This window comes from Etheostoma cragini, chromosome 23 (genome assembly GCF_013103735.1).
Source record: "Etheostoma cragini isolate CJK2018 chromosome 23, CSU_Ecrag_1.0, whole genome shotgun sequence".
In the NCBI taxonomy this organism is placed as follows: Eukaryota; Metazoa; Chordata; class Actinopteri; order Perciformes; family Percidae; genus Etheostoma; species Etheostoma cragini.
In genome coordinates, this window is record NC_048429.1 from 16,338,261 (window position 1) to 16,351,989 (window position 13,729).

Here is a 13,729-nt window from a genome sequence, read left to right on the forward strand (position 1 = left end):
GGTTGCTTAGGCGTCTCTGGATTGTCTGGTTGCTTAGTAGTTTTAGGATTTTCTGGTTGCGTAGGTTTCTTTGGATTGCCTGGTTTCTTAGGTGTCTCTGGATTGTTTGGTTGCTTATGTGTCTTTGGATTTTCTGGTTGCGTAGGTGTCTTTGGATTATCTGGTTGTTTAGTAGTCTTTGGATTGTCTGGTTGCTTAGTAGTCTTTGGATTTTCTGGTTTCTTAGGTGTCTCTGGATTGCCTGGTCTCTTAGGTGTTACTGGAGTTTCTGGATTTTGTGTTTGCTTAGGTGTCTCTGGATTATCTGGTTGCTTAGGTTTCTCTGGATATTCTGGTTGCTTAGGTGTTGCTGGAGTTTCTGGATTGCCTGGTTGCTTAGGTGTTACTGGAGTTTCTGGATTTTGTGGTTGCTTAGGTGTCTCTGGGTTATCTGGTTTCTTAGGTTTCTCTAGATATTCTGGTTGCTTAGGTGTTGCTGGAGTTTCTGGTTGCGTAGGTGTGTCTGGATCTTCTGGTTGCTTAGGTGTCTCTGGATTGTCTGGTTGCTTAGTAGTTTTAGGATTTTCTTGTTGCGTAGGTTTCTCTGGATTGTCTGGTTTCTTAGGTGTCTCTGGATTGTCTGGTTTCTTAGGTGTCTCTGGATTGTCTGGTTGCTTAGGTGTCTTTGGATTCTCTGGTTGCATAGGTGTCTCTGGATTGTCTGGCTGCTTAGTAGTATTTGGATTTTCTGGTTGCGTAGTTGTCTCTGGATTGTTTGGTTGCTTAGGTGTCTTTGGATTTTCTGGTTGCGTAGGTTTCTCCAGATTGTCTGGTTGCTTAGGTGTTACTGGAGTTTCTGGATTTTGTGGTTGCTTAGGTGTCTCTGGATTATCTGGTTGCTTAGGTGTCTCTGTATTTTGTGGTTGCTTAGGTGTCTCTGGATTGTCTGGTTGCTTAGTAGTTTTAGGATTTTCTGGTTGCGTAGGTTTCTCTGGATTGTCTGGTTTCTTAGGTGTCTCTGGATTTTCTGGTTTCTTAGGTGTCTCTCGATTGTCTGGTTGCTTAGTAGTCTTTGGATTTTCTGGTTTCTTAGGTGTCTCTGGATTGTCTGGTTGCTTAGGTGTTACTGGAGTTTCTGGATTTTGTGGTTGCTTAGGTGTCTCTGGATTATCTGGTTGCTTAGGTGTCTCTGGATTTTCTGGTTGCTTAGGCGTCTCTGGATTGTCTGGTTGCTTAGTAGTTTTAGGATTTTCTGGTTGCGTAGGTTTCTTTGGATTGTCTGGTTTCTTAGGTGTCTCTGGATTGTTTGGTTGCTTATGTGTCTTTGGATTTTCTGGTTGCGTAGGCGTTTTTGGATTATCTGGTTGTTTAGTAGTCTTTGGATTTTCTGGTTGCGTAGGTGTCTCTGGATTGTCAGGTTTCTTCGGTGTCTCTGGATTGTCTGGTTGCTTAGTAGTCTTTGGATTTTCTGGTTTCTTAGGTGTCTCTGGATTGCCTGGTCTCTTAGGTGTTACTGGAGTTTCTGGATTTTGTGTTTGCTTAGGTGTCTCTGGATTATCTGGTTTCTTAGGTTTCTCTGGATATTCTGGTTGCTTAGGTGTTGCTGGAGTTTCTGGTTGCGTAGGTGTGTCTGGATCTTCTGGTTGCTTAGTAGTCTTTGGATTTTCTGGTTGCTTAGGTGTCTCTGGATTGTCTGGTTTCTTAGGTGTCTCTGGATTGTCTGGTTGCTTTGGTGTCTCTGGATTTTGTGGTTTCTTAGGTGTCTTTGGATTTTCTGGTTTCTTAGGTTTCTCTGGATTGCATGGTTGCTTTGGTGTCCTTGGGTTTTCTGGCTGCTTAGGTGTCTTTGGACTGTCTGGTTGGTTAGGCGTCTTTGGATTGTCTGGTTGCTTTGATGTTACTGGTGTGTCTGGATTTTCTGGTTGCTTAGGTATCTTCGGATTGTCCGGTTTCTTAGGTGTTACTGGTGTCTTTTGATTTTCTGGTTGCTTAGGCGTTACTTGTCCCTTTGTTTGCTCAGGTTTTACTGGTGTCTTTGAATTTTCTGGTTTCTTAGGTGTCACTGGTGTCTTTGGATACTCTGGTTGCTGAGGTAGTACTGGTCCCTGTGTTTGCTCTGGTTTTACTGGTGTCTTTTGATTTTCTAGTTTCTTAGGTGTTACTAGTCCCTTTGGCTGCTCTGGTTTCCATTGTTTTTCTTGTTTCCCTTGTTTGCTTGGTTCTTCTGATTGCCCAGGTTTCCCTGTTTTTTTCATTCCCTTACATGTTTTTGTTTTTTTTGTCCCCTGTGGATGTTCTTGTTCTTTTGGTTCTTCAGGTTTCTCTGGTTTTTCTGGTTCCCCTGGTTGGTTTGGTTCTTCTGGCTTCCCGGGTTTCCTTGGTTTTACCAGTCCCTTACATGTTTTTGTTTTTTCTTGCCCATGTGTTTTTTTTGGTTGCTCAGGTTTCTTTTGTTTTTCTGGTCCCCGTGGTTCTTTTGGTCCCTCAGGTTTCTTTGGTTTTTCTGTTCCCTCTGGCTTCTTTGGTTCTTTTGGTTGTTCATTTCTTTCTTGTTCCACTGTTTTTTTTGGTTGTTTTGGTTGTTCAGGTTTCTCTGTTCCCTCTGGTCCCTGTGGTTCTTTCGGTGCTTTTGGTTGCTCAGTTTTTTCTGGTCCACCTGGTTGCTTTAGCAAATCTAATTGATTCAGCTTCTTTGGTTGCTCAGGTCTTGTTTTCTTTTCTCCCTCTGGTTGCTTTGGCCTCTCTGGTTGCTGGGGTCCGGTTGTCTTTGGTCCTCCTGGTTGTTTTGGTCCGTCTGTTTGCTTTTCTTGCCCTGTTCCCACTCGTAATGGTTGCCCTGTTCCCTCTAACCAAGACTTTTTGTTTGATATCCCAGGTCCATTTCCTATTAATGTGAGTTGAATATAAATCCACATTAAGATAAGATAAGCTTCTATCGTCCCTTGATAAATTATTCTTGGGCAGACGAGAGAACAACACATTGCACATCAACACAGTAAACATACACTAAACCTGAAACCTAAAACATAAGCATCATTATCTAATCCAAATGCATTTAATACACATTTGATAAACCTCACACAATACATATATAATTATATATGTCATATATAAATACATGAATAAATAAATAAATATTCCTTTGAAATACATCATAAAATAAATCAGGCAATACATACTTAAATAATTAAATAAATAAATATATTCATATAAAAGATTTGATCAATTATTTAAATAAATATATTAAATACATTTTATGGTACCTTTATTTTATGGGTCTACATTTGTTTATTTCCGTGGACTTTTATTTTCTAATGCCACATATATGGATTTCACAGTTATCTATTCTGGGCCTTCTATGTGTGTATCACTTTTGGAGACAAGAATCCTTGTTTATATGACACATATTAAATGGTTTTGGCAAAAATAAATTTACATTACATTTAAATTTATTTATGATTATAAATAGGCCTATGCTTATTTTTAAGACGTAGGTGCTGTAATACAACTACCATTAGACAAGTATTAATTGAGGAAAGTTTGGAGACACTACCCTATTTAATCATTAAATTAAGGAATATTTTCATTGTATCTCTTTTTATTTTGTAGACGGTTCCTAAACACCCGTCTCACTGACGTCTGTACACCGACTGCTCAAACAGGCCGATGTTACTTCTCCAAATTGAAGGACGGTTGGTTTGGAAGAAAATGAGTTTGTAATTTGTTGTTAACCTTGCCACTGTACGAACCATTTTTCTAAAGAGGAAGTTTGAATCTGGGAATGTCTTTCTACCAAAGACTATTCAGCCAGAGGGAAAATGTTTGGATAAGACTGCAAAAATAGAATGATAAACCCGTTTATATGCCTCTACTCATGCAGGAGGGAGCTGAATCGTTTAAAAAAATAAAAAAATAAAATGTATCTCACGGCCAGTGCCTTTCATATAAGAACTGGAAATAAATAGCGATAAATAAATTTGGCATTAGGAAATAATGCATTAACACTATTTATGCATTTTAACCTAATTTATTTATTGCATTATGTATTTCGAAGGCATATTTGTTTATTCATGTATTTATGTATTTAATATGAAATAAACTGGTATTCCATACTAGATATTGCACATCCTACAATCATAATGGTGAGTACCACAAATATTTCCTATGCTTATTCAGCAAATTTAAGCATTACAACAAAAACTGTCATCTATTTTCACTTTAAACCGCTTCAACAATTAATTTTGAAAATATAAATGAAATCTGACAGTGACTTACCATTACTGATGGTCAGGGAACACAGCCCCAGCAAGATGACTGGGATAAACTTCATGTTGTCTCTGTGTTTGTTAGTTAGTAGTCAGTAGCAGACATTGCGATTTTCCCTATGAACGTGTGGAGCTGCTACCATGCATCTTATCTGGTTTGTGTCACTTTTATACCCTAGATCCATGGGTCTAAACCATGTGCTTCATTACAGCCCAACTGGTTATGCAGGCTGCTCAGATAAGCTAGAAGCGTTTTTAAAAATTTATTTAACATTCAATTATGCACCCGGTTTGACATCTTTTGTTGCACAACCTCCCATGTTGTACTGGCCAAGAAAAAAGGGGTGGTGACCTTTGGGATGGAAAAGACTGGAAAGAACAAAGCAATTAGAGTGAATTACATGTCTTTTTGTTTTTGTTTGTGGTTACTTTCTAAAGCACAAATTAATACGCCCACACATCTACACAACCCTGTGTGTTGTCAAGACAATAAACATAATGTACTTAATGTAATAACATGTTCTCCTTTGATATTTAATGCACGCTTCACAATCTAGACTAGTTTATGAACTGATTAATGATAATTTTTAAAAAGTTCTATTATACAAATCTGTATTTACTTTTAGACCTTTAACTTAGCTTGATTTATCCGATCTGGGCCCAAGAAAAGATTATAGCCAGCATGCCTGGCTCTATCCAAAGGTGACCAAATCCACCGTTTAGCACGCGTGCCAAACTCAAGGCCTCGGAACTCAAATCCGGCCCCTTGCAAATTCTGATCTGGCCCGCATATAATTTTAGATTCACAATAGATTTTGGCCCGCTTGAATGTGCTCCAAACCAAGAAAACAGGAAACGGGAATTACGAGACACTCAGAGCTGAATTTGCTAGATTTGCCGACTTTGACAATTAGACATTCACACAACCTGTTAATTTGCATTTTCAGGCTGTGAAACAGTTTCCTTGATTTGTTAAATCCATGATGGTTAAGGGACTTTTTTTTAGGGGTTTATGTCAACCAAACTGTAAGTAAGAAGGCTACATGATACAAGCAATAACACAACCAAATATATTGGACGTTTTCAAATGATGTGATTTTCATTTTCCAGTTTGGCCCTTAGTGAAGTTGAGTTTGACACCCTTGCTTTAGCTAATCTAAGCTCACTGATTAGCATGTTTTATCTGGTTTTATGAGAGGGTTCATGAGAATGTGTTTCTTATAAACACACTCAGCCAAACCCTGTTTTGTCATCGTTCAAATCTGTTTCCATTAGTGACTGCCAAATGTCAGAACAATAGTCTTAATTATATAATTATGACTGGCGTCTGCTACATCATCATCATTATCATACCTACAGAGGATATGCCGTGACAGAATAAGCCGTAGTCAAAACTTATTTTCTTTGGCCTACATTCAAAAGACAGTAAAACTGTCACCTGGCAGGTGATGACCACGTGAGAGCAACACGAGCAGGTGGAAAATTAAAAAGTATAGTGTGATGAGAATGTTACTCTTATGTTACGCAAACTACATTTGCTTTAAGCTAAATGCTTGGTTCAGTCTGCTAACATGCTAACAATAGCAGTAATATAAAAGGGAGCCACTCTGCTCCACCAGTTATTAATGCTTATTTTCAATTCTTAACATCAAAAGTCAAGTCGTCATTTTTCAAATAGCCTAGGCAGAAGATATTTCATAGTAACTTCAGTGCTCATGTACAGCCATATACTTTTACTGTAGAAACATCACACTGTAAATAATTTTCCTGTAAAAAAACTGTAAAGATTTTTTACGGTATTCATCCGTAAAATGAATTTACGGTAGTTGTCTGTAAACCAGAAAAACGGTATGTTTCTGTATTTCTATAATTTACAGTAAAGAGCTGGCAGAAATGACGCCAGCAATATACCGTAATTTTACGTTTTCCATACTGTAAACTGACTTTACAGTAGTAGTCTGCAAACCAGAAATACAGTATATTTCTGTATTCACACTGAAATGATTTCAAAGTCTAATACAGTAAAAAAACAATGAAGCATATTTCTGTGATTATTTTGAAATTACAATAATATATATATTATTTATAAACAGTTTATTTCCTTCATTGCAATTAATATTTTAATTGCAATGTACTTTGTTATTCTTAGGACTTTGTACAATTGGTTAAAATGTGCATTATTGTGCCTATTGAGCAAAATAATCAATACAAACTTAAAAATGAAATATCTTTATTTCACAGAGCAGTGTCAATGTCAACATGAAAACTGCTACTTTCAAAAAAGAAAAGCAAATAAACCCTGTTGGACAATGCTGAAAAGAGATTTCTAGTGGCAAACAAACTACTCTCCGTAGTGTCTGCTTTAGACTATAATAAACTTAGAGCTGGATTACAATGTCCTCAAAAGTCAACTTAAAAATGTACATACAGTATTTAACACATATGTATGTAATACACTTTCATAATAACATTCTGAACATAAGCAGAATTGGCAACATTTGGTAAACAAACTTAAGAACATTTTGAAAAATTTGCATTAATCCATTTTGAAACTAGTACAGTAGAACATTTGGACAATATGCATCAATAATATTCATCATTTAGGGATGAAACTGAAAGGCAGGCACCTGTGCCACTGCAAGCTAGATTTGCAGGTTACTTCTTAAAATAGTCCGGTGAGGTAGGATGGCGTTTTTACGTCTTAGTTCTTGTGGATCCGGGAGAGATGACTATCATTTTGGTAGCCGCTGTTCCACTCTGCAGCATTATCCCAGTGTTGCCACCGTCATCAACAACAACAAGCTTAATCATAATAATAAATAAACTGTACTACCAGGCATGTACAGAGACAGATAACCAAAATGCATTTACAAAGAGTCTAAAAAGGCAATATTTTCACACCAATTTTTCATTTTTAAACTGAAAAGAGCAAAGCCATTAAGGTCAAGGTCAAGGTCAAGGTTTATTTATATAGCACATTTACAAACAGTCGCTACCGCCCCAAAGTGCTGTACAATTATAGATAACAACATAATAAAAGGGCATAACAAATATCCGGAAAAAAACATCTAAAACTGAATATACCAAAAACAACAAAAATACAACAAATAAAAAGCTTTGATCAAGTCAATACAACAACAAAATGTCACAGCTCAGCTTGTGTTAAAAGCCAGTGCAAAAAGATGAGTTTTTAAAAGTGATTTAAAACTCTCAATAGAGGAAGCTGCTCTAATGTTCAGAGGGAGAGAGTTCCAGAGCTTAGGACCTGCCACCGAGAAAGCTCTGTCCCCTCTGGTTTTCAGTCTGGTTCTGGGAGCGTGCAAAACCAGCATATCAGATAAATATGATGGTGTCAGCCCATTCAGAGATTTAAAAAAAAACAATAAGATCTTAAAATGGATTCTAAAAACGACAGGCAGCCAGTAGAGAGACGACAGTACAGGGGTGATGTGGTCATAGCGCCTTATTCCTGTCAGCAGGCGTGCAGCCGCATTTTGGACTAACTGTAATCGGCAAACTGAAGACTGCTCAAGGCCATAGTACAGTGAGTTGCAGTAGTCCAGGCGATTTGTAATCAAGGCATGCACAACTGTTTCCAGTTGGCTATGGGGCAGGTAAGGCTTGACCTTCCCAAGAAGTCTGAGCTGAAAAAAGCTTGTTTTTACCACTGAACTGATCTGTTTATTGAGTTTAAAAGAACTGTCAATAAAAACACCAAGAGTTTTTACAAGTGGGCTACAATTTGAGAACATAGGACCCAGAGCATTGTTAAAACCAGAGACATCGGGCTTCCCAAAAATTACAACTTCAGTTTTTTTATCATTTAAGTTCAAAAAATTCAATGACATCCAGTCTTTTACGTCATGTAGGCATTTACTCAGAGCTTCAACTGAGTTTGTTTTAGAATTCAAAGGTAGGTAAATCTGCACGTCATCTGCAAAGCAGTGAAATGATATGTCGTATTTTCGGAAGATTGATCCGAGGGGCAGCATATACAGCGAGAACAAGACTGGGCCTAAAATTGAGCCTTGAGGCACCCCGCTGTCAATCTGGGCTTTATTTTAGTAAAAAGGCCCAAGGTTTACAGAAAAAGACCTGTCTGTCAGATATGACTGAAACCACTTCAGACACTTTAAGATTCAAGTGTCTCTCTTTAACCGAACCAATTATCTTAATTTTCTTGTCTACTCTTTGTAAAACACACAAACATAAGTTAGCCGATGTTCCAATAATCCTATGGTTTGGTAGAAATTAACCTTAATCACCGGGCAAGATGTAGGCTTATTAGCCTAATGCTATTTTCTTGCTGACTCTGTCTATCGATTAGCATCGCTTACTGTTTAACATGCGTTGTTCCTCGGATGTAGACGTTTGGCTAATGTTACCAAAATTAAACAACAAAACACCCAAACGTAATAAACTGGCTATTCAAATCTAAACCTGATGATACGAATGAATACGATTTGAATTACCGTTTAATTTGTAGCATGACCCGATGAATGTTGATGGAGAACACACTGTTCGTTGCATCAGACTTCTGACCGTGCTCCAAATTCCCCAGTCAACGTTCAGTTTCCAAAAAATACTGTAGCGTCCTGTAATTCAAAACATCAGCATACTGTTTAGGGCCTCGGTCCTCTTGCTCCAAGTTAAGCAAGTTAAGCAGCCCACAATGCATTGCTAACTACAGTACTAAACTGTTTAACATGAAAACAGTATTTTAGTGTTGAAAATTGGCTGTAAATTTACAGCAATTGCTTACAGTGCATGAGAGGAAAACAGTAATGGTTATGCCAGAGGTGAAGGATTCTGGAAAAATATTTCTGTTCTTTTTGTGTTTTTCCTACATACACTCATCTACTTGCACCAAGCCGCCGCTAAAAGTTTTGCTTTCATAAAAGCTCCCTCCCTGCAACCAAAAATCACTAAGCTTCATGCAAATCATTGCCAAATGCAAATGACTATCTAACGTCCTTTGCACCGAGTGCTGTAAAAACCCAGGGAAAAGCCTGAACACATAATCATTGAAATCTGGAGCTGTTAGTGCTAAGCTTCATGATCAATACAGACAGAGGAGATACAATGACAAACTTTACTAATTCCCCCCCCCCCCCCCACGTACCTTCTCTCTACCCTAGGAACACAAACACACTACCTCACACACACGCAACATACTGCCTGTTTCAATTTTGTCGTCATACTCCAAGTTCCTATAATTACCATGAACAGTGTTGGGAGTAACGCTGTACAAAAGTAATGCAATTATATAATAGTTTTTAATTGAGTATTTTCGTTTACTCCTACTTGCCTATTGTACGTTTTAATTATCTATTTGTATGGCATTTCTTTGCATATTCATGTACATTTAAAAAAATATTATGAATAATCTAGATAGATAGATAGATAGATATTTATTGATCCCAAAAAATGGGAAATTACAGTGTTACAGCAGCACACAAAATATACATACATACAATATACATTAAATAATAATAATAATAATAATAATAATAATAACAACAAAATATAAGAATAAAATATAAGAATATAAGAACAAATATTTAAATATATACAAGATGGGAAAAACAAAATGTGCAACTGTTTAAATGCTAAAATGTAAATGAACCAATCGGGCCGGTTGCCCTTATTGCAATATTGTGGTGTCTCAGAGTCTCATCTAGCACCCAGGGATGACGTGTTGAAGAGTTTTATTGCCTGTGGTAGGAATGATTTCCAGTAGCGGTCCGTGCGGCATTTAAACTGTCGGACCCTCTTTGAGAAGCTGCTCCTCTTTTGGACCAGTGTGGGTCACATCTATGATGTATTAAAGTGGATAAAGAGGAGACTTTCTTGATCCGATGGTGAAATTCACACACTAGCTGCCAATTCAAACTTCCGGTGTTAATTTGGTAAAAGTAACTCAAAAGTATTACAAAAGTATTGTAACTCATTACAATTTGACTGGTGTCAGCTACATTTTCTTAATCATCTATTTTACAAGAACGCATAAGTCAAACGGACAGAAAACTTGCTGTGTCCTGCTGTACTGTTGAAACTCAGCTTCATTTTCTCCCCCTTCCACCTTGCCATTTTTACAAAACACGAAGTAAAGCTAATGCTGATGCTGATGGGAATGTCATTAGTTCTCCAGGTTTTTGTCAAAACCCAAAGTTGGACAAAATAAAATCTTTACTTGATGATGGTGCGAGCAGAAGGGTTTGCCAAAGTCTTTGTAATTCAACCTGAGAATAACAGGAAGGTCTGCGAGAAATTAAATGGCAATCCATCCAGTAGTTGTAAAGACATTTCAGCCTGGACGCAATTGGTGGACTAATGTTGTGGATTTTCTTAGCCTGATTTGTCGAATAAAGGAATCTTCAGGTAGACTGGATAGAGACACAAGTATGGCTAAAAGGTGTAGCCTACTATAGGTTTACATATGGACATTGATGAAAATTTAGGAAGATTGAATTGTTCCTACTATACCTACCAACACTGTTTTTTCCTGTTTTCTCCTTTAATTCAAGCCCATCTCCCAATACCCTCCAAATGTTTTGTTGTTTCTCTTTGGAAACTCTGCATGACCCTCAAATTTTATTATGAATTATTGTCGTACACGGAACCGTAGGTCTATAAATCACAAACTACACACACAATCCCCACACTACATGCATTTCAACCCACTTGTCCCCAGAGCAGGATGGATGTTTTCTTAAAATATAGTGACTTTATTCTCATTACATCACAACTATTTATACTCAAAATCTTAGAGAATACAGAAGGGATCAATTATGTTTTGAATAAAGACGAAAGGTTTGAATCTGAGCAGAAATCTTGTTGAAACACATCTGAGCAATTGAAGTCTGGAGGATTAGTAAATAATTTAAAAGAATGTTTCATTAAAAAGAATAGATGCCACAAAAGGAACTCTAATTTACGCCTTTGATAAAAACACATACCATATAATCAGATACAACAGCAGACATACTTTAGCTTAAATGTACAAATTATGTCAATCTTATACAGTGGGGATTGAAAGTTTGGGCACTCCAGGTAAAAATTTGTATTAATGTGCAAAAAGAAGCAAAGAAAAGTTGTAAAAATCTCCAAAAGGCATCAAATGACAAATTAGACATTTGTATAATATGTCCAAAAATGTTAGATTTTATTTTACATCATTTACACTTTCAAAATAACAGAAAACTAAAAAATGGCGTCAAAGGACAGGTGAAAACACTCTCAGGATGCATTGAGAATGCATTGAGATCCAATCTTAAAAAACACATTTGGATGAGAACGGGAATGTGTCCTATGTCCATATTAAAGACTGCCAAAAATGTACGATGTTATTATACAATTATGTCATCTCCTTCTATTAATATTGCGTTGCCAGACATAGCCAATCTCCACTTTTACTTTGTAATGTCAGCACACAGAGAGACTGTAGACAGCGCCATTTCCTTTCTTACTTGATTCATGTGAGAGTGATTAACTGACAATTATAAATACAAACAACCAACCAGCCTAAATGCAAACTTAAATGTGTTACATGTTTATTTGCATATAGAGCAGGAAAGTGAAATCCGCTCAGGACATGTTTGGAGTCACATTCTGCTGCCAGGTGGGAACACCCGTACTAGAGCTGTCCACTTCTTATTGGATTACTCACATCGGAACGGGGAGTAAATATGGTAGGACTGTATCTGTGTCCTGGCATAGTCTATATGTCGCCATGGCTCCAAGTTGGTCAACTCCTGAATCTCTGCCACTCTAGTACCCACAAATATCTGGAGTACAGTTGTGGAATCTGTCCAGTAGGTGACATCCTGTATTGTCGGCGTGAGCTCCTTCAAGAGAAGTTTCCCCAGCAGTCCTCCAGTTAATGCTGCACATAGCTCTAGTCGGGGCACTGATTGTTGTTTCTTTGGGGCAACATGAGACCTGGCAATGAAAAAGACTTTGTGCACATCACCATCAGGAGCTGTTGAACGAAGGTATGCTACAGACCAGTATGCTGTCTCTGACGCATCAGAAAAGATGTGGACATCATGTTTCATCTGTTGCATCGGAGCCAGCGATAAAAACAGACTGAACAAACTGATCAGGAAGGCTGGCTCCGTGATCGGCTGCTAACAGGACACTTTTGAAGCTGTGGTGGAGAGGAGGTCACTGAACAAACTGTTATCTATCATGGATAACCCTGACCACCCTCTCCACCCCACACTGGTCCAACAGAGGAGCAGTTTCTCTAAGAGGCTCCGACAGCTTCGATGCCGCACGGACCGCTACAGAAAATCATTCATACCACAAGCAATAACACTTTTTAACATCATCTCTGAGTGGTAGTTGAGACTTTGGACAACACACTACTGCACTAATGCAACCTGCACTTTTGGTTTATTTACATGTAGCATACATTTTTACATTTTAGCATATTATTTAAGCTGTCGCACATTTTTGTTCCCCCATCCTGTAGATATTAATACTTTATTCGTATTATTATTTCATGTATATTGTATGAATGTATATTTTTCCTAGTATTTCATTTATATTTATATTTTGTGCTTTGTGACTGATTTTGCTGCTGTAACACAGGAATTTCCCCTTTTTTTTGGGATCAATAAACATCTATCTATCTATCATCTGATCGTGGTCCATTGCAGGTGGTAAGTAGCACCTTGGCAACATCATGTTAGGTAAGTTAACAATGGCCAATCATAGTGTAATTAAAACTCACAATCTACGTTGTTTACAGTACTTGATTTCCAGCTAATATGTGAACAGGTACACAACCTTATTTGATTAACAGTAATTTAGTTTTACTGTCTCAGTGCAGCATTTGATACCGTTGACCATGACATATTACTAGACCGGCTGGAAAACCGGTTTGGCCTTTCTGGCTCCTTACTAAACTGGTTTGAATCTTACCTAAAAATAGGCCCATTTTGTGTCTATAGTTAATTATACTTCTGAGCATATAAATATGACGTGCAGAGTTCCCCAAGGCTCCCTTCTAGGGCCTCTTCTGTTAAACATCTACATGCTTCCACAGACTCAGATTATGGAAAACAATGCGAACAATACACAAACAATATAAATATATAATAAATAACATGACCTTATTGCCAGAGGACTATAGTACAATACAAAAACTGACTAAGTGCATTGAACAAATTAATGACTGGAGGTGCCGGAACTATCTTTAATTAAATGAAGGAAACACTGAGGTGGTTGTTTTTGGAGCAAAAGAGGAACTGTTGAAAGTCTGTGCTCAGCTACAAACAACAATGTTAATAACAACAGACAAAGCCAGAAATCTTGGTGTAGTCATGGACTCTGAACTGAAATTCAACAGCCACATTAAGACAATTACAAAGTCAGCCTATTATCACTTTAGGAATATATCAAGGGTTAAAGGACTTATGTGTTAGCAGGATTAGGAAAAACTTGTCCATGGTTTAATCTTCAGTAGACTTGACTACTGT

General features: G+C 37.6%; 1 protein-coding gene across 1 annotated transcript in view; it reads right to left on the bottom strand.

Annotated features, from left to right (window-relative positions):
- The window catches only part of LOC117939085 (fish-egg lectin-like), an 11,349-nt gene extending 7,040 nt beyond the window's left edge, over positions 1-4,309 (bottom strand). Inside the window, exon 1 of the mRNA XM_034864130.1 lies at positions 4,255-4,309. Within this exon, the coding sequence (XP_034720021.1) occupies positions 4,255-4,309 (55 nt within the window). The remainder of the gene's footprint in view (positions 1-4,254) is intronic.
- Between the last annotated feature and the right edge of the window lie 9,420 nt (positions 4,310-13,729).